A 27,193-nucleotide genomic window follows, 5' to 3' on the forward strand; every position below is an offset into this window, starting at 1 on the left:
AAACTTGGGCCGAGAAATAATAAAATATTGAGGTTTATCTTTCATAATAATATGGGCTGAATGTTTAAAATTATATTGAGATAATAAATTTTTAGTGTTTCAGGCTTACTACGGGTCTCGGGGGCCTTAAGCTTACCTGGGCCCTAGTGCCGGTCCGGCCCATGGAATCGGGTCGTGACAATGTTATTATCTTCGCAATGATTTAAATAATTCTTTTATCGTTTATAAGAATCTCAGTTATGATATTTATTTGTCAAATTTATAATAAAACAAGTCAAAAAAAAAAAAAATTGAAACTTAATATTCCAAATTGAAAATGTAAGTTAATATTTTGAAATAACATGTTTTTAATGTTGGAAACGACATTGTTGGTGAAATCAACAATATTTGGAAGTTACTAGACAAACCAATGCAAGTGTTTGTTCATATTTTGAAGGTTAAGAACGTGAAAATATAACTTTTTGTATAATCATCAGTTATGTGCCATTTTTTATTATTTTCTCCCATGAAACGATACTCATAATATCATTTATTCCAAACATTTTTTTAATAAAAAATGTGGTCGGAATTATTCAATCATTCATATTGGAAATGAATAGAAGTACAGACCGATTCATAAACAAAGCGGAAGTAATTTTTTTAGGGACATTTTTGAATGGGTATTCGTATGATATGTACAATTAGATTTTCAATGATGTTGATGATGTTTTAAGCATAGTCTATTCTAGACTTTCTATAGTTTATAACGTCTGATTTTACCCAAAAAAAAAAAAAAAAAAAAAAAAAGGGAAAAGGAGTGCTTGATTAGTGACGATAATTAGGGTAGCTTTCTGTTAATCTCTTAGGGTGAATTTTCAAAGAAGAAGGGAAAGAAGAAAACCAATAAATAAAAATTGCAAAAGTTACTGCCTGCCGGTAATTAGCGGTTGAATTGAAGCGATTTTTAAGGCCCAGCCCAGACCTCCTACACATTGGGCCGTGTTTGGCGATGCATGCTGAAACAAGTCATTTGGCCCACTTACGCATTTGTCAAAACAAAAGTTCTACTAAAGCAGGAAAACACTTGCCTACGTCCGAGTATGGCCCATTTTGTATACAATATTTATATTATTATTCAGAGTATTCGTCACTTGATTTTGCTGAAATCATATGGTAAATTTAGGCATATCTTATCATTTAAGTTATTTTTTAAAATTTTGGTAATAATATATTTAAATGATTTATGATTAGTCCAAGATCATGCAATAGTTACATACAAATAACGAGTTACAAGCAAACCCAGTTGGTAATGTGTAGATGATAGCAAGAAGAGTAAAACTGTAACTAATCAATAATTGAACGCATAAAACTCTGATAATAGAAAACTAGTTTAAAGTCCGTCAAAGCTTAAACAGTGCACCTTAATAGTGAAAAATCAAAGATGGATCTTCAGTTCATTCTCAATTGCTCAACTTTTGACCGATCGAGTTGACCAGTTGCAATAAAATTGACCCGAGAAAAATCAATGTCTTGCATGGCACGTGACACCACATGCAATCCCATACCTAGCTGGTAAACGTAGAAGACCGGACTCTTAAGACCCACATATATATATAATCACTCGAAGAGAAACTAACCTGAAAAGATAAAAATAGCAACTGCCTGAACCTGATTCATGTCCCTGGCAAAATTTTACTATTTGCATTCACGTGACTGAAAGCCTTTCAACGTCAGAACCCACGTGTTTTGATCCATCTTATGGCTTGTAATTTCCATGATCCCACAATCTATGCATGAAATTTCCGTCCTTGGAAAAACAATTTTTTTTTTTTTTTCCATTTAATTTTGTTATGAAACACGTTAGTACTGGAGTATTTTATTTTCCAATTAATCTTTCCAAGCTGGGGAACTCCTCCAAGAGGTAAAACTAACTATGGACAGCTGTTGCCTCCTGCCATGTGTCAGAGTATTTTATTTATTAATTTCTTTCTTCCATGTAGATTACTCAGTTAGTATAGATAAACTCTTTTAACCTTTGAAAGATTACTCAGTTAATATAAATAAATAAGTTAGGACATAGAGAGGAGTATATGACTTTAGTTTTTTTATTTCAGGTTTACAGATTAGGACAAGGTTCGTTTACCGGTGTATACTTCCCACTTCCAAGTCAACTGACTTGCAGATCAAGTTAGACGTTGTCGTTTTGGAAGCGGGGAATATAGGTTACCTATCATTGTGGAAATTATGAACTGGAGTAGAGCTGTCACTTAATATTTAAGACAATATTTGAATCTAATGTAAACATAGTAGTAATTAAGAAGAGAAAGTCTTTATGTGACAAGATAACGATAAGACTTGAGATATTCAGAGTTTTGAGTGTGATGTTTATTATCCATTAACAAACATAGAATAACTTGTGGAATAGAGAGACCAAATAAATATACTATATTTTAATTAATTAATCAAAAAGAGAATTAAGGAGGGATTAGAAAAAAAAAAGGAAGGAATGTTTGTTAAACAAACAAGTGAAATTTTATAGCAAGATTGCGATGAAATGAGTAGTCCACATACACCCAGAAACAAGAAAGAAAACCGAAGACATGATTAAAACTTTCAAAGGACAAACCAACCAACCAAGAAGACGACTCATATTTCCACCTTTAGCTACTCTGATGAGCTTGTTTAGCAAGGCAAATATTTCTTTCTTTTTATAAATTAAAAAAAAAAAAAGAACATTCAGAAAGTCATACCGATCTAGGAAAGCGAATTAAGTTTCTTTCAATCTTGGATTGCCATTGGCAGAGAGAGAGGCTGCAAAGATTTGACCGTGGAATGCAACTTTTTTTTAAAAAAATTATATAATTTTTAATTAAAAAAACGAAAGAAATAAGATTAATTTTTGGTTTGGCTTTTGTCTTTGGTATAAGTTGTCAACACGCAAGCATGGGAAGTGTCGGTTCTGCCTTTAATTGTGTCCTCTTCTTCTATTTCTATTAGATTTCTACGGTTTTGACTTTCTTTCTTTCTTATGTTATGGCAGTCTCTTTTTGGACAAAGAGGCTATCCTATTTGGACCCACCACAACATTATTTTCCCTTTAAACGTTGATTTCTCATTTGATATTATATATGATGATTCTTCGTATGGCATTTCAAATTGGAGTGGAGGGAGGTCCATTGATTATTATATTTTTTTCAATTTTACATAATTTTAGGTGTGAATGCAAACTTAGATATATACACGTTGTCTGTTTATATTTGCAATTAATGGAAGTTAATTAATTAATCTCAATTCTGTCTAATTATGAACCAATTAATCCATGGCAAGTCATAGTGATGTTGGCTTCCATGTGGGTATTAAAAAATTATAAATATTAAATCTCTTTTATGATTGAAAATAAAATGAACGAGTGTATGAAAAGTCAAGTCTTTTTGAATCATTACCATTTGGAAAAACCCCATGCTCCCTATCATTTTCACATTCATCAATTTTAATTAAACTTGTCTCTACTTTCTATTTTTATATACTTAGAATAAATTACTTCAGCTTCTCATAATAGCATTTACTGGTGCAATATACTCAATATAATAATAGAATTAATATTAATTAGTAATGGTAAATAATTTTACGTAATCTTGATTATCTGATTCATTTTGATTCTTAAATTATTAATCCGATGGCTCTTAAGTATATATTATAATGAAATAAGATTTTAAATTCTGATAACTGTAGCTTAAAGATTTCTGTCCAACAAAAAAATGAAATTAAAAAAAGGAAAATTGTGTAGTTAGTTAAGACTTTAAATCAATCAAGATTAATAGTATCGTAACAACAGAAACATTGTTCCTAATGAGTGGTTAGCTGCTGTGTATTGGTCCCCTAACTAAAGCAAAGCTGCCTATCATCCATGCTGGACAGCCGCCCATCCTAGCAATCCCTCTTCATTTTTATACGCTGTTGCTACTAAAACCGAAGGAAAATTCACCAACTACGTAGTCTTTAGTTCAGAGTTTTTATTTTATTTTCTTTTTCCTCCTTCTCTGCTTTAAAGAATTGTTTAAAAGCTCATTTTCATTGAATTTCAAACCTTTCATGTCTCCATTTACGCATCTCCTTCATTTACCCCACCTGGGTTTTCCCTCTTCTCCACGTTCTCACATCTTTCTTGATTCTACACTTGTCTCCTTAATTTCAAATCTTTCTTTGTTGGTTGTCCTCAGTTCTCACCATTAATATTTTCTCATATTCTGTTTCTTGCGGGACTTCATTATTTTGGATGTTCAGTGAATTATAATCAAGATCTAGAAGATTCCACCAGTTTCATGGATCTTGAAAGCAAACAATCTCTTCTTCCTCCAATTACAAGTCCTTCTACTGACTCAATCTTTGGACCTCGTAATAGCTTACATTCTTCAGATACAAGTTTTCCTATTATAGCTGTTGCAATAATAGGAATTTTAGCTACCGCTTTTTTGCTTGTTAGCTATTATATCTTCGTAATCAAATGCTGCCTCAACTGGCACCGCATAGATCTTCTGAGGCGATTTTCTTTATCAAGAAACAGAAATAATGAAGACCCATTAATGGGTTATCCTCCAGCAGTGGAGAATCGTGGACTCGACGAGTCAATAATAAGGTCAATCCCGATATTCAAGTTCAAGAAGGAAAGCCATTATAAGAATCCAGTTAGCGAATGTGCGGTTTGCTTGAATGAGTTTCAAGAAGATGAGAAGTTAAGAATAATACCAAATTGCAGCCATGTTTTTCACATTGATTGTATTGATATTTGGCTTCAAAACAATGCAAATTGCCCACTTTGTAGAAATAGCATTTCAAGCAATCCTGCTACTAATTCAAGATTCCCATTTGATCATGTTATAGCGCCAAGCTCTTCGCCACAAGATCCAAATCCTTATAGCGGAAGTTTGATTGGTGGAGATGAAGATTATGTTGTTATTGAATTGGGAAGTAATAATCATAATTCCACAGATCAAACTTTGCTTGCAGCACAGGAAAAGTTGATGAATTCAGGAGAGTTATCGGTCCGGTCAATTAGTACCCCTTCTCCGAGGAGGAAATTGGAGCAGAGAGGAGGAGGAGGATCAACGGCTCAGAAGAAGTCAAGGAAATTTAATAAGGTAACAAGTATGGGCGATGAATGTATTGATATTAGAGGGAAAGATGATCAATTTGCAATTCAACCCATTAGAAGATCTTTTTCAATGGACTCATCGGCAGATCGGCAGCTTTATTTAGCAATTCAAGAAATTTCTCAGAAGCAGAGCTGGCAATTAGTAGGCGAGGTTAGTCCTAATGATCAAGGTTGTAGTAGTAATGTTAATGGAAGACCAAGAAGAAACTTCTTTTCTTTTGGTCATGGCAGAGGAGGATCAAGAAGTGCTGTTTTACCTGTTTATTTGGAGCCTTAAGGCTCAAAAGGTTTAGATTAATTCTTCTTTCTTTTTCAAAGGATATAGTGATTTTAGCTGTGTTTATTAAAGGAGTAGGATTTATTGTGACAGAAAATATTCAATTGAAATCTAAAATTCTAATTTTTATTTGATTCTTGGTTTTTCTTTTTGGCCTGGCCCTGTCTGTTCTTCATTACTAAATTAGTCATTATTACTATGATTATGGTAGGCTGATATTACCATTTCCTTTTTCATTTTTTAATTTGGATTGATTCAAGTGGTTAATCTGAAAAAAAAAATTAAAAATTTTTCTACTATTTTCTTTTTGTTCTTTTTTTGCTAAAGAATGAAACAAAATTTGAAAAAGTAGAGAGAGGTCCCATCTGTTGATTTAGGAGGTACAAAAAGAGGGAAAATTTACAAAAAGAAATTCAAAGAGAAGAAAAAGGGTAACAAAGGAGCCACCTTTTCTTTGATTTAGGAGGGCAGATATAGAGTGAAAGGTCCTTTTCAACTAGTATAATGATGCCAATATCCACCAACTTCCTCTACCAATAATGGTGAAGGATGAAAGTAGATAACTGTATATTTTCTGGTCATGGTTGGTGATGCTTCTTTTACAGTTTTACTAACTCATCAACTTCCGCTCCAGCCTGTAAGAACCATCGGCTAATCTGTCAATCAAAATTATCAGATTTGTCGCCCAATGATAAATGTTCGGTTTTAAATTATATTTTCTTTTTGTTTTAAATCGAACTCGAGCTTAGCTCAAACTTTGAAGATTAGAATTCCACCTTTGGTCAGAACTACAGTAATGAAACAATGGGAAATGGTCATTTATTATTTTTGGTCGAGTCCAACCCAAGGACAATGAAAGATGCAGCTACTTCGAGGTAACAAAAATATGTGGACATTTATGTAGGAAGGGCCACACATTGGTTTCCGATGCGTTTGACAATATAACTACACTAGATAGGCACTAAATTGGTTTTCAGTTTGTTGTTGTCTGGTGGATTTTGAATTCTTGGTTTATTATCAACAGATTCTGACTTTGAAAATATTACAATAACAAGTCTTGCATCTATCATCTGTGTCTGTGTTATGTATGTATGATCCGATGACGTAAAACTTTTGTTCAGCCATGTGCTTTTATGTATGGGCGGCAACGATAGTGCAAGCCTTCTCTGTGGCATGCATTAGGGACCCCATTGGTCTCCATTGCCCTCCTCCGTCTTTTTCGAGAAATAAATCAGTCAATTCCTCCTCCGCTTCTTCTTCTTCACCAAATATAAAATAGATTAAAAAAATTTAAAATTAAATTATATTTTTTTGAAGTAGGCATTTCAGTGATTAATATTTAAAATTTTCAATATAACATATTAAATTTAAATTTAATATTAATAGCGAATAATCTCAAATAAGAAAAGACTCTGTTTTTTCAACTATGAGTTTCACTGATTAAGTGAGTCAAATGAATTCACACTATTATTTATTTTCACGTATTCAGCGTTGGATGAATTAAAAAAGGAAAAAGAGTTTGACTCAGATCTCCGGACGGACTGTGACCTTTATTACTCGAAGTGTCTTTAGATGGACTTAGCTCAGGCCCACGATCAAAGGGCCAACATCTAATGTAAGCCCATTTTATCCAACGATTGGATGCAAATAACAATAACATTACTGCATAAAATGCCACGCCATCAGTAAGCAAGGAAGCAATAAGCACTCAGATCCATGCGAGTATTAGTAGCCCTTATCGACTTTCTTTTTAAGGAAGAGACAAACAAGTATAGGATTATTTAGTTGCTTCTCAGGAGTGCTGAGTTCTTCAAGGGCTATTCTTTCAGTGACCGGTTGGGAAGCAATGTCCCATGTCTAAAGCCCACACGCAGGCATATGATTATAGTTGCGTTTCCAACCGGAATCAAATTAAAAACGATAGTTCTGAAATTATCTTAGCAACTGTATTTCAGCAGTTCAATCTTAATTTTATTTTTTATAGAATTAAAACCAACATGCTATTGTTTACACGTATTAGATTTTGTTTTTTTATTTATTTTTTAGTCTGAATTTAATAAAAATCTATAAACTCATAACTTATTGTCTTATTGGCTTGTAATATACACAATTACACGTTCCTTTTCTAAATTACAGCATAAAGGGTTTACCATTTTCAATAAAAGTATTCGGATAAGCTTTCAAATTAAAAGATTTGGATAATTTGCCTTTATAGTTTTATAAAATATTTTATTGATCCAAAACTAATTTAACACGTAAATTTTAAGTTTAAAAGTTGTTTTATTTTATCCAAATCGTTTTTAGTTCTTTAGCTTTCGCCAGTTTTAAGTTTTCGCTCTCTCTGTCCAGTTCAGACAGCAACTATGAAGATTTTGGTGGCCGTAAAGCGAGTTATCGATTACGCCGTGAAGATCAGAGTCAAACCTGATAAGGTAAATCACCATAACCATCTTCATCAAACTCCAGAAACTTACACTTACTTTAGATGCTTGATTATGTTTTCTAATTTATTTTATTGGTTTAGAGCGGAGTGGAGACCCAGAATGTTAAGATGTCAATGAATCCATTTTGCGAGATAGCTTTGGAAGAGGCGCTTCGAATCAAGGAGGCGCGATTGGCATCTGAGGTTGTCGCAGTGAGCATGGGCTCCGCGCAGTGCGTTGATACGCTGCGGACGGGTCTAGCCATGGGAGCGGATAGAGGGATTCATGTGGAATCTACTAGTGCTTTGTATCCGCTTACTGTGGCTAAGCTTTTGAAGGCTCTTGTGGAGGTCGAGAAACCCGGGCTGATTATTATGGGAAAGCAGGTTGGTTAATGTATTGAATTTTATTTTCTTATTATCTAAGTTCTTGAGAAATTTAATTAATTTTTGTTTTTTGTTGGAGTTATTTTGGAGCTTTACTTGTTATCTAATAGGTGGGTTTTTGGTTTAGGCCATTGATGATGATTGCAATCAAACAGGGCAAATGGTTGCGGGGTTGCTTGGTTGGCCTCAAGGGACATTTGCTTCAAAGGTTAGCCAGATGTATGCCATCATTCAATTGGCACTCTTGAATAGGAGCCTCCTCTGTTAGGTTCTATTTTATTTTTCTTGTGTCTCTTGTTTCTTTGATATAGTTGTATGTTTCTATCGGTTGGCTGTAAAAGAAAGGGTTAACCTTTAAGGTATGCTGTTGTGGCAAATTTGATTTTCCGGAGCTGTTTTTCTATGATTTCCAATTAGTCACTTGTTAGTAAGAATTAATGTATCAACTGTATTTTGGAGCTATTAGTTGGGAATGGGTGATAGCATTGCCAATGCCGTTGAGCAAAGTGAGCGGGCATTAATGCTATGCTTTAGTTAGTGTATGTTCACAAGCATCCCTGCTAAAAAGAGGCAGGCAATAATGCCAAATGTTTCCAGTATAATGCAGCTCTTACATACTTTTGAAAAATGTTCTGTATAGTGTAAATCCTTCTTGGAGAAGACTGGTTATGTCAATGACGTACATGCACAACATAATAAAAGGAAACCAACAAGTTTGATGAATTGAATGCACATTGAAGTTTGTGGTGCTGTTTGATTTTGTGAATGAGTACTGAAAATCTCAACATCCAGTGATATATATTATAATTCAGAGGGAACCTTATAAGTAGGAAACAGTTGAGAAGAGACTATAGGGATGACACAAGATTTTGAAGCATATCTCTCATCATTTTCTTTTTAGAGGAAACTGGTCAACTGGGTGGTATGATGCTTATTATGTTGACAGTTGAAACATAAGGATTATGAAACATCAATTTATGTCTATTAAGAATATTACTAAGTTTCGGATTTGGACTCGAGTTTGTCATTGTTATCGCATAATGTTAGATATTGTGGATTTAGAATGTAAATACTAGGGGCTTCAAGATTCTGCTGCAACTGGATGGCCAGTTGCTGACCTTGGAATTGTATCTTAAAACTAGGCTGGTGAAGGATCTTAGGTTTCGCTCAACTGTTTCACACTACTGAGACGGTTTAAACTTGTCAGTGCTAATGGTTGCTGAATGATTCCATATTATTTTCGTGAAGGGGCAGTAACTTCTATGGTGGACTCTAGAGGAAAGTTCATTTTACATTTTGCCAAACCATGGCGAGTACTGACTATAATATTGTTTCACATTCACTTACCTTCTAATATGCATTTACATCAAGCCTTGAATTGGTGTAGGAAATAGGAACAATATTTTGTGCATTCAAATGATTATTTTTAATTTTGGTTGTGTTTAATTCTCTGTTGTTTTCATAAGAATTCAAATATGTTTTGAGTCCATTCCTTAAGGTTTGACGCTAAAGGGGTGGCTAGTTGGTCTTAGAACTGGATCTTGCTTGTATGTGTATGCTTTGGCTGTTGTTGCTAGTCGCTAGATGGTTTTTGTACGAGGGGGCTACTATTATCCCATTCATGACTTCTATGTATTCTTTGATTCCGTCTCTCTTCTGTTCTCTGTTTTCCAATAACATTGCTGTTTGATAGTAGGTTTTACTTGACAAGGAGAAACAAGTAGCAACAGTAGAAAGAGAAGTGGATGGCGGTCTTGAGACTTTGTGTTTAGACTTGCCTGCAGTAATCACGTAAGTATTTGATTCTCATTTTCTGTTTGTATTCAGTTGTTTTGAACTTGCTAATATGGTTGGGCAAGTTTTGGAAAATACGCCCCTCAGTTGCATACTGTTATGGTGTTTCAAACATGATAGTACTGTAATTTCATCACTGAACTTATCCTATTATCCAATAAATACAACCTCTAAGATGCTAGATGAAATATTAAAATCATTCTCAGTCATATAATAATTCCAAGATAAATTAATTGCTAAAGAAAATGCATTTTGTTTTTGTCTTTCAGTAGCTTATTTTTCTTCAAGCAGGCTGCTGTAATCATCATATTGTGTGCTACTAAAACATCTTATGGCAGTAAATACAAAGCCAATCGACTTCATGCAGTCAGAGAGATGATCTCTGGTGACTGAATTCCTTTATTAACTTCGATGAACGACTCTTTTTAGATCCAAATATGAGAAAAAGAGAATGGTCGGCGTTTTGCATTTCAGCCGTGTTTGCATGTATATTGTGTATAGATGTCATATTTGATGCATTCAAGTTTATCTCCTCGTGCAGCACTGATCTGAGACTGAATCAACCAAGGTATGCAACGCTGCCAAACATCATGAAAGCAAAATCGAAGGTCATCAAAAAATACACGCCGGAGGAGTTAAAAGTGGAAATTAAATCCGATCTAGAGATCGTTGAAGTTACAGATCCACCCAAGAGAAAGCTGGGGTTATTGTTTCTTCTGTGGATGATTGATTGACAAGCTTAGAAATGAAGCTCGTGTCATTTGATTGTTCAATAATATGGCTAATTTATCGATGAAATCCTCTCTGCTAATTATTTGAGGGTTATGAACAGTGGATAGCTAAGCTCCGAATGCTAACTTCACAAATTGAATAAATTCAAATCAGTTGAATGAATTATGTATGTTCGCAAATGTTTATGATTTATTGCTGGGTTAAAAATGCAATAGCATGAGCTTGTGTTAGTAACTTGATATCCCTTCGATTCAAATTAAAATCTCTTAGTGTTCTAAAATAATAGTCTCATTTGTATTTTTAAAAATATATTTTTTTTTCTTTTCACTCTCTTACAATCCCGGTTTATAATAATCATTGGTTGAATTTATTAGATAATGGAACAAAAATTAAAGATAATTAATTAAGATCTTTAAAGATATACTAATGGAAAAATAAGAAATAATATGAAAAAAATTGAAAATTAAATTTTAGAACGGAGGAAATATGTGGCAAAAGAAAAGGGTAAAAGTGAAAGTCAGTGATGGTGGGTTGGCGCAGACAATTAATCAGTTAACTCGGTCCTCAAAACAAAGCAAAAAATTGACGCGGCGGCGCGCAACCCAATCACGATTGATTCCTTACACGTGTTCTAAATGTATTGGACCTTTCTTTCACCATGCCTTTTTCGGTCCATCCCCAAATTTTAATTTTCAAAACCAATAATCATCTTATCTCTCTTTCTTTCTTTCTTTTCTTTTCTTTTCTTTTTTTTTTTTAGGTTTTTAATTAAAACCCATCGAATTGATCAATTTCCCACCAACCTTAGCCCATGGATTCGTTAGAGGACGGCTGTTGCTGGGATTTTCTTGATTATAACTTTATCGACGAAACCGCAACGTCTTCTGATTTCTTATGGCATAATAATCAAAGGTATTTGTTTTTTCAGCTGATTTAGGGTATCTATTTATCGTTGATTTTTCTGCCCTTAAATTAATAAATCGATGTTGTTTCACTTAGTATTTACTTTTATTTTGATTTCATTAGGTTTTTTGCTTTCCCAAATTGAAGTATCAGAAAGTCGAGAAATTTATCATGTCATAAGTTTGTAAAGATATATAGGAATCGTCTCTTTTGTGCTTTTAAAATACTAGTTGGGACATGAATTTTATGAAAATTGATCCAATCGTTGATAATTGCAGTGGCGACAGCGCCGGTGGCGGCGTGGATATTGATTTTTCTTCTTCTGGTACTGTATCTGAAGCAAAACAATTCTCGCGCAAGAGGTATTATTTTTTCATTTCCCTATAATTTACGCTACTAGTTTTTTTTATTTCAATTTAATTACTTTGCTCCTGTTGCTGAAGAATATTATTTGTTAGGGATTAAGAATTTCATAGCCATAGTAGATGTTCTAATAATTGTGCTTTGACTGGGGATGAAGTATGCATAGGGTTTTGGGACTGCTTAATTTATGTGCTGTACATGGAGCATGAATTATACCTATTCTGATTTACCTGTTGAATCATAAGGCTTTATGTTCCGATATCTAATATGTTTCTATTGGTTGTCTGTCTTCACCAATGAACTTCTGAAGTATTCCTTCATATAATTGAATCACGCTTTTGAAATTGTTGCAATTTTGCAATTAAGACTTGTTTGAATTTGCTCCTTCCTAGTTAGAAACAGTAAGGGGAAAAGGATGAAGTCTCATGTACCAAATACTTATAATTTGTGGTTTCTCACATCTTTTCTTTCAACTAAAGTTGCTTCTGTAATCCTAGGAATAATAAAATTCGAAGTGTCATGCGGCATTTAAGAGGTTTTTTAGTTACTAAATGTGCTAGTCTAATCTTAAGAAAAATTTCCTTTGCTGGTAAATAAAACTACATTCTCACGTTATTCTGCTAGTCGGTTTTCATAATAATTTCTCTCTTAATATTGATATACAGGGGACGCAGCGATTCTTGCAGCAAACCGGTGACCAAAGCTTGCCGAGAAAAGTTACGGAGGGAAAGATTAAATGACAGGTATGCTTCTGTTGTGTTACAATACATCATGGCTTTGTTTGCTTAAGAATAAACCATTTTGAGCTAAAATACACAAATGAAGGCAACTAATGCAGAAAATTGTAATTTGTCCCAAGAATTTGGAGTGAGTTTTTAGCAAGGTAATAAGAATTTTATATTTGCAATTTATTGAATAGGATGCTAATCATGTGATGCTATTTTGGAGCTCTGAACTCATTTTTTCGCATTTAAATTGTAGAAATAAAAGACAGGATGGTTTTACCATGATTGCAGGTTTCATGATTTGAGCTCTGTTTTAGAACCTGGCAGACCCGCGAGAACTGACAAACCAGCCATACTTGATGACGCTATTAGAGTTCTGAATCAACTGAAAACTGAAGCTCAGGAGCTCAAAGAAACAAATCAAAAGCTTCTAGAAGAAATAAAAAGTCTGAAGGTAGTAATTTTGAAATCATAATGAAGTGCAATGCCAACTGGTTTTTCATTAGCAGTCTTTCGGTGACATGGGGATATTATAAATTAGGCTGTGTAAATTAGTATAGGTTAAAGCCTGGAATTCCTTACTATGTTTCGGATTGGACTACTCTAGTTCTTTCTTTTGGGTGCCAGTTTTTTAAATTTTGTTGCCTCGTAACAGGCTGAAAAGAATGAACTTCGTGAAGAGAAACTCACGCTGAAGGCAGATAAAGAAAGGATGGAGCAGCAATTGAAGGTTATGGCTGTTCCTCATGGATTCATGCCAGCCCATCCAGCAACCTATCATACTGGGGTGAATAAGATGGCAGTCTTTCCAAGTTATGGTCTGATACCAATGTGGCAATTGCCTCCTGCTGCCTGCGATACATCCCGTGACCATGAGTTCTGGCCTCCTGCTGCATAATTTTTGTTTTGTTCATTAATATCGCCATTAGATGTTTTTTCTTTTTCTCCCAAAATAGTCCAATGATTTTTTCCTGTTCAAATGTAAATATGACTGCATTTTTCACTGCCCGACTTTGACAGTTTACTATGACTAATGCATTGTTGGGATTGGCAAAAAATATAGTTCGATGGAAATGATAAAAGCAAGTTAATTATTTATGTACGCTGTTGATGATTGATCTTTGAAGAAATTTCTATTCTCATGTTTCAAAGGAAGTATACATATGGTAACAATATCTCCCCAAGGTTCGCCAAGTTTCACTTTACTTCAAACTGAAGCAACTTTGCATTTCTTGCTCTCTTCTTCCTCATCGTAAGATTGATCTTGTGATTTGCTATGAATTTGTTGTTGGTCACCTTCCTTGCCCCATAACAGCAAATATAATCCTACAATTACAACAGCAGCTCCCAATATGCTGTACAAGCCGCAAAACATTTTGAACATTTTAATGCTTTTATTTATACGCATATAACTGTATATTCAGTTATTTCAATTCCAAATTACCTGCCGAGGTATAGTTTTTCACCAAGAACAAAATATGCTAAAATTGCCACTAATATTGTTGAAAGGGGATTGAACATGGTTACAAAAACTGGTCCTCTTGCTTCTGTGCAAAACAGCTGAACATAAACTATTAAACCTGATACCACAATTCCCTGCCATATAAATAATTCAATTAATTGAATTCAAGAATTAGTGCCGTCGATGATTAATTAATCCAAAATAAAACATTGGGCTTTCTGTACTTACACCGTATACAGCAGACCAGAAATCGATATTGAACCCAATTGTCCAAGCAGCTTTTTTATGTTGTACAATAACGGTAAAGAAAGCTGACTGTGCAGCCCCAACAAAGCTCATCCACGTAGTCAGCGATAGTTGAGCAGGATACTTTTTTAGGGTAAATGCCTAAAAGATAATTGTCAAAAATTTATATATCAGAATAAATTTTATCTGTTTTATTTGTTGATACGAAATGCCATAGTTTCTGTTCTTTCTGTTTAGTTAAGTGCAGCACATTCTGATAAAATAAAAGTAAAGTGTAAAGCTTAACCTGCATAATATACCATATAGACCATGACATGCAGCTAGCAACAGTAAGAATTGAACCCTTTAACCAGCTCTCTTGATTGCTTGCAGTTTTTCCACCAATATGGATTATAGGATCCCAAAGATTTTTCATCACAGGACCTTTATATAATGTCATAATCATTACACCTGCCAAGGAAATTGAAGTTCCTAGAACTTTCGCTATCCCACGAAGATTTCGAAGATTAAGACTCTCCAGCCTGCATAGCATTAATTTAACAATAGTTGGACATATATGCATGTATCCTTAGAATTATGGAATAAAGTTAACTAACCTTAATACAACCGCAATTACAAAAGTCAAGGAAGCTATGGTGTTAACCATTGATGCAAGAAATGTCGGAGAGGTGTATTTCAGGCTTGCAAAATACATGTTCAGAGTCAAACCCACGCTGTAAACATTCAAAAAACGCTATAAATATTGTATTTTTTCAAATTTTATTTTCTTAATTATCCAGATGCATTCATTAATTAAATTATATAAATCAACATATGCTCTTACCCCAGGAGAGAGAGGATGAATATTTCCAAAAATAGAGCTAATGTTAGCTTCGGCCTTTGTTTTCTGCAGGAGAAGAGTTAAGTATAGATATGAGAATCGTAAAATAACATAAAATAAAATTTGCATGAACTATTACCTTTCAAGAAAATAGGCAAAAGGAAGCATTACTACACCAGCAACAATATGTCTATAAGTAATGTAGACATGAGGATTCATTCCATGTTTAAAAGAAGCTTCAGTGATAAAGTAGAGAAAAGTATAGCCAATCTGTGCGAGAACCATAAGCAGGTGTGGCTTAAACCTTGTGTAAAGGTCAGCAATAGACTTGAAATCCATATCAAAATTCTGGTTCTTTCCCTTCAGGAGCACAACCTGCCCATTCATATAGAAGATAATTGATAAATTTTTGAGAAAAACAAAAATGGGTGTTTATTCTTGTAGCATGTTGTTGTTAGCATCATGTTCCCAGAATATCATATTCTTTTATTGTTGAATGTTTACCAGATATGGGAAAGAAAATGGAAAGAAATATTTTATGCAGCAAAAATTTTCTGTTTATATTCCATGAGATTAATGTCACCATCACCACTCATCAGCCACTATTGCATAGAGGACATAGAGAAAAGGTAGAAGAAATTAAGCATCTTACATTAATTGCTTGTCATATTTGTACCACCTTAATTATAGTCATAGGCCCTTTGGTTGAGATTTCGAAAACCAATTTTGCATACCAAAGTAAACTTCCCGTTTATGGAATTGGCTTTCAGTGCAACTATTTCAAAAGAAAGAATGTTTTTGGCAAAGGAGTCTCAATATACTCTTTGAATATAAATATGCATAAATTAGAATGCAATTGTTAATATATTTATATTAATAGTATATTAAATGTATAATTATCGTTTATATAAATAATTAGTAATATATAATATTTGTAATTTCACTCATTTGATCTAGCTAGTTGGGAAACTTGGATAACTTGATTAATCAATGGAAAAAATATATATCCTGTAAAGGAATTTATGCTTTTCTTTTTCATATGTAGCAGCTGACCGCAATGTAATTCTTTATTTGTGATTTCATAAGAGCATTATTAATCTACTTGATAAAATTATTTCCTTATATACACTCTAGAAGAAATTTCATATATATTATATGTGTGATCTACAAGAACTTGGAACAAAGAAAGCATCTAATTCTTATAACTATACCTTCGAATTTATTTCTCTTTGATTTTAAAAGTCAGGCAATTCGTGAGTTGTCCTTATAATTATTATATATCAGATTGAAAGTATATATTAGAACGTCACAGAATGATTCTGCCATTAGAAAATGGAATAGAGGCATATATATCGCAAAAGCTAAAACAACACTTTGTTTCTTCAGGGAATGTATAATATTCCTCCTTCGAATTTTTTTCCCCTCCTTGCTGTATACGAAGCTTGGACTAGAGCAGTAGGATAATCGTAACATGAAAAGTTCTAACATCTCTCATTTTAGAATGAATAAAATAAAAATTTCAACACACAACAAAAGTGAAATTTGCATACTTACAGTGTAGAGGATGTCGAGCACGTTTGGCAATCTTCGCATAGAACAAAGAGAAACCAAAAGAAGATGAGAGAAATTGATTAAAGAAGATGAGCGTCTGCTAGTCAGTGGTTTTACACCGAAGAGCTTGTATGCATATAATTTGTAAGGAGTTGTTATGTTACGTGTAAGTAGTAAGAAAAATAAATGACATGCGTGTACATAAGTCATCACTGACTATTATGCATGCCTATCATTTGTCAAATTCTCTAGGTTTGTTTCTTTTTTGAGGATGCCATATTTTAATTTAGTGTTGGGGCAAAATAAAGCGATCAGATCCCTTTTTTTTCAATATCATATTTTCATATACTATCTCTATTTCACGGTGATTGTCACATTTTAGAAAATAGTTTATTTCAAAATACTTATTACATGGTTTCAGAGATAATAAATTTATTTTTTTCACGTTTACCCTTTATATAGGACCAATAATTATTACTTCAATTTAATAATTTTTTAAGAAATTAATATTAAATTAAAAATAATTTATAATTTATATAAATTTAACGGAAATAGTTTCACCAATTAACATACCAGCGATTTACTAGGGCAAAGTCAGAAGTGGGCTACCAACCCACTAACTTGGTGTTGGGAATAAGCATACTTTGATCTGTCTGACGATGAAAGTTAGGGATGAATTTCCTTTTTTCTTGCATTAAGCATCTCAAAATATTATATCCCCATATTCCTCAAATTGTCCTACAAAGTTCAATTCACCATATTTTGAGAATGAAAAATACAAGTTGTTTACTTTCTTATTATAGAATCTCGTGCTAGTATTAGTTTTCTCAGTCGCATATTTAAGCTTCTGAATTTTTAAACTTGTAGATTAAATTTTTATTTATCAATATTGAATTCTTCAATTTTTATTTACATAAAAATTAAATTTTAAATTAACTGAGAATAACGGAAAATGGAAATCATTAATGGTAATGGTAAGAAATATATTCGATAATAACGTAATACATAAAAAATAGTCATTACAATTAAGGATTTTACTTCAATAAAAATAAAAATTCAAGAACGTAATGCCAACAAATAAAAGCTTACTTTGAATAAAAACAAAAGAAATCTCAATTAAATCCAACGTGCCTTTTGACATATATAATCATCATTCTCCAATCTCAGTTAAATCCTAGTAGAATAATACAGTCCTACATGTATTAACAGTAAAAATCAGTTTATAAATTGCATACTTGGGAATTAAAATATAGCAAAACATTTCTTGGTTGCACTTGATTTCAACTAGACAAAGATAAAGGTGGCTCAAGATACAGAGAAAAAAACAGGGTAGTTAGATGATAAGACAGTTCTATTTGTTTAAATTGTTTAGTAGGAAGGTCGGTAATGGATAATGACAGAGGAATTGACCTACAGAGAGTATACATAAACAGGACAAACATGATAGTAAGCAAAAAAGAGCAACTTAATGTCTGGTTTTTGGTACAAACAAATGCTAAGAAACAAAAACCTTTCCTCTACTAATCTTATGCAGTTCCAGACATATATTGCCAACCGATAATGCCAAGACAAAACGACTCCTTTGGAAGAAAATGTAAACTTGTTGTAATTATAATACTTTCTATTCAAACATTACAATGTTGTGGAAGTTCCATCTATTGATCAGTGATCACAATCAGCTATCCATTTCTTTTTGTTGCAAAATAGAAAAAGAATAAATCCGAATCCAAATGAATGTAAAATTTGAAACAAATTCTATTTCTTTTTCGTATTGACACTGTAGAATAATGAAAACTTCTATGACACATGGGTTTTTTAGTGTTCAGAAACAAATTCTTTATCACAAGCAAGAAATTGTCTAACCTGCCGCTAGTAGCCATAGCATTATCAGAGATGATATTGCAATGGTTATCCAGCTTAAAAAGGCCAATGCCACAGACACTTCGTACCGTTGGCATTCGCCCAAATAACCACAATTTCCAGCATCATGAAACAAGAGCACTGTGATGCCTGCTGAGGCGGAAGCTGCTGCAAGAGACAATGTTGCCGTTACCTGTTGGAAACGTATGCTGTTAAACAACAACCATATGAACACAAAAATCTTTTGATTTGGTGACCAATGATTAGAGAACAGTAAAGGTTATGGAGGCTGACCCAGTCTCCAACTACAAAAAGGCTGACCAAGATAGAGTTGTGCAGAACCTTCTTCCGGGCCAAGGAATATGCATCTAATAATGCAAGTCCAAAGCTCCATATGACTTGTAAACCCATTGAAGCTATTAGGTAGCTGCAAAAAAAAAAAAAAAAGAGGAGTAAATTTTTTACATTTCCTACCTTGGGCTTTGCATTCGACTTATTATAAGACTGGGTGCATACATGCAAAATAAGTTAAGTGGCAGTGGAGTATGAATCAGTTATCTAATAATCAACGTTCTTAGCACTTTTTGGCTGAAGATGCTGACTGTTGCGTGCAGTGATGTTAATTGGGTAGATTTTTTCCAACTGCAGAATGGGCCTAGCCAAAACATGATTGACCAAATGGTATGGCATGCTTAGAGAGGAAAAATTTGTGGGAATAACAAAACAAGATGACTGGAGCTTGATACAGGATGCGATTACTGTGGTAACACTGAAACGTTAGTCCATGCTCTTGTCGAGTGTCCACGAGTGAGATTTTGTTGGCAGTTTTTCGGTATTCAGCTTACTACTGGGAATTTTCCAAGTTTCTTACAATTGTTGGAACATTTACACAAGGTGTGGGAGCACGAATTTTTTGAAAGTTTTGTTATGGGACTATGGAGTGTTTGGTCAAGCCGTAATGAGCTGAAATGGAATCAAGTGGAAGAAGGACCTTATCCTGTGGTTACTCGAGTCAGAAGTATGCTCGCATCTTGGAAGAAAGCCTAGCTGAAGCTGTCAGGTTCAGGTACAGGTACCGATGCTCCTGCAGGTAGTCAATGGTTCCCACCACCTGTTGGTACTTTTAAAATCAATTTTGATGCTACCCTTTTTCCCTCTGTTGGCCATGGAACTGTCGGCGCTGTCATTTCAAATTGCAACAGGGGGTTTGTATCAGCAGCAACGTCTTCATTGCAAGGTTGTTCTTCTCCAGCAGTAGCAGAAGCTCAGGCGCTAAGAAAGGTGTTGTCTTGGTTGATATCGAGCTACTCCAGCCTGAAGATTCAAATTGAGACCGATTGTCTGCAGGTTTACTGTGCTATGAGAAATTCTGTCCAAGATTGGTCTGAGTTTGGAGTAGTTATTTCTGAATGTAAGCTTCTTTTAGTCCAATTGCCAAATGTCACCTTGGCTTGGATAAGAAGACAAGCAAATGATATAGCTCATGTATTAGCTAAATCAGTTTCTCATGGGGCTTGTTTTCGAACTTGGGATATTGTTCCCATTTGTATTGCTCGTTTTTTATCTTAATAATAAATGATCAATATTAAATGTCAAAAAAAAAAAAAAAAAACAAAACAAGATGAAGATAGCACTATGCTGCAGTATAATTCCATGGATTACAGATAAGACTGCATAAAAACATAGCTCAAAGACTACAATAACATAACAGCAAAACTAGGAAGGAAATGGAGGTACTGAAAGAAAGTCAATCAAAAAGCATCTAATAAGAATTAACCATAAGATGAACAATCACAAAATACTTCACCTTCACAAGGATTGCAACTCCAATAGAATTTCAACTGTATTTAACAGATATATTTATGTATAAATATGTTCATTCAAGCAATAGCACACTTTTTTTTGTGCTAATGCAGCTAAAAATTAAAATATTCGGAGTCATGAAAACTGTTAACTTTATAACTAATTAGCACCTCCTTCCTTCAAGTTTAAAACAGTCTGCCCCATGCATTTGAGAAGTACTATTGACTAATGATCCAATAGGCTCAAAACAAGAATAGACTAACATAAAAGTAAACCAGAGAGGTATTTCGATAATCAAATGCAGCATTTGGATTTAACATTATTCGACTTCATAGCTTTAGAGTTTTGACATCCTCATATCATTACAAATAAAAAGGCACAATTTCTTTCCTCTATGTTCCTTTTTTTTTATTATTGAGATCATCCCTATACACAATAGAAAGAGTCCCAAGTTCAACGGCAAAGAATTTGGGAGCATACATATATTAAGGCCTCGGGTTTTCACTGGAACAATTGTAAATATAGTGCCATCCTCTAAGGGGAAAGAAACTAGCTAGGAACAAAGGATGTTCAAGCTAATTTCAGTAACTTCTTTAGCAATAGAAAAAGGTGCAATTTTTCTCATTTTAATTCTAATAAATTCATAATGTAGCAAATGCCAAATATGATAAACGATTTTTGTCACTAGCAAAAGCCATAGAAGTCACAGTCCCTTCTAAAATTTCCAGTTAATTAATATTTGAATTCATAACTTTTTTTTTTTCATAAGAAAAATCTGAATTTCCTCAGCGATCAAGCTAATTGTGCAGCTATGACATTTTAGGGAATGAAACATCATCAAGGAAATAATTATGCATCTTAAATTAAATCATGCATTATTGATTATTGGAAATTTGGAATACAGAAACCTAATTTCGCTGCAGATTGCCCGAGTCAACTTCTCCAAATCTATTAATCGATTGAATTTTATTTGTCAAGACTGAAACGACAAATTTCGATTTCAATGACCCCTAAAGAATGGACTACAACAGCTGAATTCAAAAGCAGCTCAAACATCTAATAATCATATAAGGATGGTCAAAAGAACGAATAATACCAGAAAGCAGTGAAATTGAAGAAAGTGGAGGTGGTGGCCATGGCAGTAATTGAGCCGGCCGCAAAAATACACTGCGAAATCCTCAAAGCAAGCGCGGTCACAGTTCCTGGAGTCCCAGCAAAATCCTTCATTTTTTTTTTTTTTTAAACTTTCCTCTACCAAAACCAGTAAATTTCAGCTTCTGAATTGATCAACGAAAATACCATTTCCCCTCAATCACTCAGGAACTCAAGATGAAACACCTGTCAACTCCAAAGGCCAATCTTTACCGAAATAAGACACAAGAAAGCATGCAGAAGGAGGAGCAAAATGACATACCCAGATAAAAAAAAAATTGAATAGTAAAAGAAAAAATTAATCAAAATTGCGAGCAAAGCAAAATATTTCAAGAAAGAGAGAGGGAGAAGAGGACATGAAAAAAGGTTAAAGCAAGAAATGATTATAAAAATGGGGACAGGTAAAGCAAACTGTAGAGAGACTTTGAAACGCAAAAATATAATATAAATAAATAAATAAATAAATAATGAAACTGAATATAATAATAAAGACAAAGAACGGTACGCAATTTCCATGGAAGTATCGAGAGTCAACTTGCGTGAGCAGATCTGGTATTGGCATACTTTACCTGGAGAAGTTGAGCAAGTCATTGAAGTTTGTTATCGACGCCATTTTTGGTCCAATTTCAAAGAAACTGATCTTAATTAATTCGTAATGCGAGGAGAGACAGTTCACTTTTGCTTTTGCAGCGATTTTGGTCATTAAAATACCAGTGTACAACTGCACAGCACACTAATTTTAAAATCATTAATAAAATTTACTTAAAAAATGAATGTTAATTGAAAATTCATATTCACCTCTATTGTTCACTCGATTCCCTTTGATTTATCAAATTTAAGATTTAAGAGGACTTCTGATAGTCATTTTGTGAATTTGATAATTGTCAAACGAACAGTGAGATGTGTTTGATATAAGTTGTTGGTTGTTGACAAAAATCTCAATTAATTACTAATTTCGGCAGTTATATTTCAATCTTTTTACTGTTAATGCCGTTGGTAAATTTTTTTTTTTTTTTTTTAAATATTAGGGTTGGTAGTTAGATCCAAGGTCAAATCCTATCTTAAGGGGTTAAAGGAAGGACAGAATCATTATCAATCTCCTATGCGAGCACTGAAAAAAAGGGTAAAGAAAGAACCAATTATTGCTAACAAAGTGTACAAAACATTCTTAAAAAATGGAGACAACGCTTTCAGTCTACGCCAACACAACTTATCTGCAATCTATTTTCCTAATCGCCTTTATTAATAATCACAAATTACTCTTTTTCTTTATTTATTTTGCACAGTATATGCTTACAACCATATTGAAAAAATATTATTTCTCTCAAAGATCTTTTAATAGTCAAATTATTATTATACATTATTGAGAATCTGGGCCCTAGGAGCAATTAATCAAATCCAATTCAATTATTTATTTAATATTGGGCTTATAATGAGTTGGGCTTACCTTTAACACAAAATGGTCTAAGCCATTTTGGTTGGTTCACCCTTCACATTATATGCCATTTCATTTAGTTGTATTTATTCGATGTGGGATTACCCACATATTCCAACATACATTAATTTGATATCTTTTATACTTATTTAGTATATTTGAAAAATATATTAGTATCTAATATTTATTTATCAATAAGAATTAACATTTTTTTTTGAAAATAAATTAATGTAAATTAGAATATAAATATTCATTTATTATGTAAAAAAGGATAAAACATAACCGGTTTTTCAAGTGGTAATCAAATTATTTTATTATCTATATGTAATTAAGTATTTTCTAATTTGTATATTTTATTACAGTTTAGTTGAATTTGAGAAATTGAAAATGAAACACGAGTTGTCAAAATGGTTGAACAAATGGTTTTGACAATAACCCATACCTGAAATTGAGTTGAAAAATAAGTGATGGAAAATCTAAATTGTGTTTCCCATTCCTTTGTATGACCTACCAACAAATGGGTTTTTATTTTATTCAAGTTCCTTTCTCTTTACGCACCCACTTCTTTTCTCTTTCTTTCTTTCTTTCTTTTTTCTAACAGTTAATAAAGCATTTAGAAGGTCCAGACAGAAATCCACCAAAAACCCACAATTTGGTGGTTACTTCTTTTCAAATTGGTAAAATGAATCAATTATCTAATCAGAGAAGCCATTTGATATCGGCATTCTCAAGGAATTTCTTTTGAAAATAGTATCAGAAAATGATATGTTATCAATGATTCCAACACCCGAGCTTCCTTTATTTTTTGATTTTTTTTAATATATTTAATAATCCATTGATTATCAGAATAAAAAAAAATTAATTGTTCTTCTTTTATTTTCGTTGTGCATCTGAGCAATTTTCTTTTTTTAAATACAAACTCAGCGTTTTATTTATTAATTGGAAAATTTCATGGTTCAAATACAACGTGAAACCACATTTATTGGTGACGGTGACACTACACATAGTTTTGTTTAATCCTGGAGGTATTATTAGCAGCTTCAGAGTCTGTAATCATCAAGGCTTGGCTTCTCATGGAGTTTTTTGTTAAAGAACCTTGCAACATATTCACTAACCAGGACTTCTTTATATTTCGGAGGATTTTCTTCAGACAACAATTCTTTTATCGGACCATACAATCTTGCCGGTGGAGCTACACGTCCTGCAAAAAACCCTATTACTGAAATTCTTGGACTACGGCTTGGGAGCACTCTGTGCACGTTGCTCTTGAACTTGTCATTTGACACTATCTGAAGAAGGTCTCCAATGTTGACTACCAAGCTTCCAGGAATAGGTCGAACGTCAACCCATTTATTATCATGAAGCACTTGAAGACCACCAGTCTCGTCTTCAACAAGAACAGTCAGGAATGTGTTATCGGTATGCTTAGTTACTCCCATGGCCAAATCGGGTTCAGGACATGCTGGATAGTAATGACAAACAGTGGTACGGCCTTTGTTACACTCTATAGATTTCAAGTACTCAGGTTTCAGACCAAGAGCTTCTGATAATAATTCGAAGAGAGTGTCTCCAATTTTTCCGATTTGATCTATGAATTCAACAGCTTCATCTCTATAAACATAAACAAATAATTAGCTGTGTTAAATGAAAAATTTATGTTACTGGAATCACCTCTACATTAGTTTAATTAAATACCTGAGAATGGCAGGTAACTCATTTGGGTCAATATGGTCTGATCTAAGCATAGAAACAGAAAATGTATCTCTCCAATCAGCTCTTTCAGATTGAAACAAATCGTGGTTGCTGTTAAATCTCACTCTTCGATTTGTATCACGAGAATAAAACTCTTTCTTTACATCAATATCTTGCTCGTTAAATTTCCGTACAGCATTTATCATGTTATTCAGCAAATCTAAGGGTATTCCATGATTTACCACCTGAAAAAATCCCCATTCCTCCGATGCCCTCCGGACTTGATCAACAATCTTCCCACGATTAGAGGTCAAAAGACCAGTAAGTTCGATGACCGGAAGACCAATGTGGGTGGTCCGAGGGTGGTCGAGGTCCTCAGTGAGTTCATCTGACGATCGAACGAACATCTTGGGAATATTTACTACACCAGCATCTACAAGTCCTCGAACACCAAGTTTTGTGTTATCAAAAGACTTAAGCTCTTCCTTACGATCGTAACCAAATTCCATTTTAGTATTGCTTATGATTTCTATTTCTTTCACTCTGTGATAGCTTTCTATGATTACAAATGAATTTATAGAAACTAGTAGTTAATGATTCAATTTTGTCTTGTATACTTAATTTAATCTTTGTTAACTGGTTATTGGCTATGATTCCCAAGTTGAAAGGAAGAGATTTTCTATTTTAAAAGTGTTTTAAGGTAGAATGTAAGCTTACATTTTCTTAATTACATACAGTGAGCAATAAAATAATAAACAAGAAATAGCAGAATCTATATATATAATATAATGCAAGCTGAAACAAAACGTAAAACAAAATCGATTCTCTACATTACAGCAATTGACGTTAGAAATTAGAATCAAAGGCTGGATCCAGTATCCATAATTTCATCCTCCCTTGAATTTACATCAATGCACTTTATCGCGTTTATTATAATTAAAAATTTACAAACTTCATTTTATAAATATAACTGTAAAGAATGACTTACTAGAATCCCAGCTAAGTTACAGTGGAAAGTTGTCGTAGATATCGTGGAATTTTTTAATTCTGTAATTTTTATTAATAAAGTAATTTAAACCATTTAATTTTATTCTAAAGAAGAATTGTAAATTCATAGATTATGTTTTTTTCCAACCAAAGGATGGAATGCGAAATTCCATTGATTTCACGATCATGGATTTACATTCTATAGATATTATAAAATTCATGGATTTCATATTTTATCAATCTAAACTACCTTTAAAAGAATTACATGCTAGAGTTTAATATTTTGATTTTTTTTTTTCTTTTTCCTTTTTTGTAGTAAACGGCAAACAAACATGTATCCACCTAACATCCAATACAGCAAGCAATTGACTGAAAAACAAGATAAATAAAATTATTAGAATTATTTTGTTTTTTCTGAGCAGGATTTATAATAAGATTTTCAAACAAGACAATCGAACAAAAGTTGGGGCAAAAGGAGATCCCGTCTGTCCTGTTCCTGATTAACTTACTGAGTTATTCTAGTTTAGTTCTGTGACAAGAAACTATAGAATAAGATTTTTGTTGACACTTGATGCAACAACCCCACCTTGGTTTCGTGGTTTGGAGTTATGATTGAAAAAGAAAAGAAAAGACCTAACCATTGGAACTGTCGAGTATAGACTATGCTACCTAGTTTATGTCTGCAAAAATCAATTACTGCCAAATTAACTATCTTAAATCGGAGCCTTAGTCATTTTTATTTGGAAACATAAACCGAACACAGCAAGGTTTTTTTAAAAAATCTTAAAGATATATTTACAAATGCTATTGCTGTTATTAAGGTAACGAATTTTCTTACTCGACTAGTTCAATTACAGTGGCATAACAATACCTCTGGTTATTTATGTTGCAACAAAATGAAACTGTCCTCAGTTAGCTATCAGTATCATCACATTTTGTAGTAATCTAGATTATATTTCTCCTCAAGCGGCCTAGAATAAAATCCGGAAAGATACTCACCTAACGCAACTTCTCTATACCGTGGAGGGTCTGAACAGTTTTTGAATTCAAATATTGGAGAAAAAATATTGCTCTGTATTTTATTTCTCAAGTATCAATGTTCAGCTACAGAGTGAATTTATATACAAAAAGAGAATAATCTAGAATTAGCTAAATGTCTAAATCTAATTGGTAGATAAATTCTGTACATTGGATTATATTGCTGAAATAAATGAATGGAAATGATTGAACCAGCAATGATGGACAATGATTGGCTAATGATTAGTTATTGCTGTTAGGCTCTGTTGGGCTGTGCTGTGGTGATTATTGACAGGCTGTAAGGTGGTTGAGTTAGTTATTTAGGTATGGATTATTCTGTACAGCCCCCCTTCAAGGTGGAGATGGGGAGAGTGATGCCAATCCCAGCTTGAGAATGAAATGATGAAAGGTAGGAAATGGAAGTGGTTTGGTGA

General features: G+C 33.4%; 5 protein-coding genes and 1 pseudogene across 8 annotated transcripts; 3 read left to right on the forward strand and 3 right to left on the reverse strand.

Annotated features, from left to right (window-relative positions):
* Positions 1–3,985: 3,985 nt before the first annotated feature.
* On the forward strand, positions 3,986–5,412 carry LOC149495098 (RING-H2 finger protein ATL16-like). Its single transcript, XM_089723688.1, has one exon. The coding sequence runs from the start codon at positions 4,302–4,304 to the stop codon at positions 5,406–5,408; it is 1,107 nt and encodes a 368-aa protein (XP_089579814.1). The 5' UTR covers positions 3,986–4,301; the 3' UTR covers positions 5,409–5,412.
* Positions 5,413–7,158: 1,746 nt separating this feature from the next.
* LOC149495099 (electron transfer flavoprotein subunit beta, mitochondrial-like) lies at positions 7,159–10,905 on the forward strand (annotated as a pseudogene). The gene is made up of 6 exons (XR_016321569.1): positions 7,159–7,295; positions 7,758–7,840; positions 7,933–8,217; positions 8,345–8,425; positions 9,914–10,008; positions 10,553–10,905. The product of XR_016321569.1 is annotated as an electron transfer flavoprotein subunit beta, mitochondrial-like (transcript).
* A 575-nt stretch (positions 10,906–11,480) lies between these two features.
* Positions 11,481–13,832, forward strand: LOC105632116 (transcription factor bHLH104). Its single transcript, XM_012214415.4, has 5 exons — positions 11,481–11,655; positions 11,925–12,008; positions 12,675–12,752; positions 13,026–13,188; positions 13,390–13,832. The coding sequence occupies exons 1-5, from the start codon at positions 11,555–11,557 to the stop codon at positions 13,630–13,632; spliced, it is 669 nt and encodes a 222-aa protein (XP_012069805.1). The 5' UTR covers positions 11,481–11,554; the 3' UTR covers positions 13,633–13,832.
* LOC149495100 (WAT1-related protein At5g07050-like) lies at positions 13,809–16,966 on the reverse strand. Its single transcript, XM_089724511.1, has 8 exons — positions 16,817–16,966; positions 15,402–15,637; positions 15,266–15,328; positions 15,039–15,155; positions 14,729–14,963; positions 14,425–14,583; positions 14,179–14,330; positions 13,809–14,089 (listed from the first exon to the last, which is right to left on the reverse strand). Exons 1-8 carry the CDS (start codon positions 16,853–16,855, stop codon positions 13,942–13,944), a joined length of 1,149 nt encoding a protein of 382 aa, XP_089580637.1. The 5' UTR covers positions 16,856–16,966; the 3' UTR covers positions 13,809–13,941.
* A 1,428-nt stretch (positions 16,967–18,394) lies between these two features.
* LOC105632115 (CASP-like protein 5B3) lies at positions 18,395–22,566 on the reverse strand. 3 transcript variants are annotated; one of them, XM_012214414.4, is made up of 5 exons: positions 22,427–22,566; positions 22,198–22,349; positions 21,573–21,814; positions 18,968–19,100; positions 18,395–18,866 (listed from the first exon to the last, which is right to left on the reverse strand). In XM_012214414.4, the coding sequence occupies exons 3-5, from the start codon at positions 21,701–21,703 to the stop codon at positions 18,672–18,674; spliced, it is 459 nt and encodes a 152-aa protein (XP_012069804.1). In that variant the 5' UTR covers positions 21,704–21,814; positions 22,198–22,349; positions 22,427–22,566; the 3' UTR covers positions 18,395–18,671. The 3 variants fall into 3 exon arrangements, with proteins under 3 accessions (XP_012069804.1, XP_020534242.1, XP_089580474.1); XM_020678583.3 differs by having other exon boundaries at positions 22,198–22,361; positions 22,427–22,554; XM_089724348.1 differs by lacking the exons at positions 22,198–22,349; positions 22,427–22,566 and having other exon boundaries at positions 21,573–22,184.
* A 1,150-nt stretch (positions 22,567–23,716) lies between these two features.
* Positions 23,717–25,454, reverse strand: LOC149495101 (1-aminocyclopropane-1-carboxylate oxidase homolog 12-like). Its single transcript, XM_089724030.1, has 2 exons — positions 24,759–25,454; positions 23,717–24,674 (listed from the first exon to the last, which is right to left on the reverse strand). Exons 1-2 carry the CDS (start codon positions 25,262–25,264, stop codon positions 24,104–24,106), a joined length of 1,077 nt encoding a protein of 358 aa, XP_089580156.1. The 5' UTR covers positions 25,265–25,454; the 3' UTR covers positions 23,717–24,103.
* Between the last annotated feature and the right edge of the window lie 1,739 nt (positions 25,455–27,193).

The sequence above is a fragment of the Jatropha curcas genome, chromosome 7 (assembly GCF_041381405.1).
Source record: "Jatropha curcas cultivar XTBG-Jc1 chromosome 7, XTBG_Jcur_1.0, whole genome shotgun sequence".
In the NCBI taxonomy this organism is placed as follows: Eukaryota; Viridiplantae; Streptophyta; class Magnoliopsida; order Malpighiales; family Euphorbiaceae; genus Jatropha; species Jatropha curcas.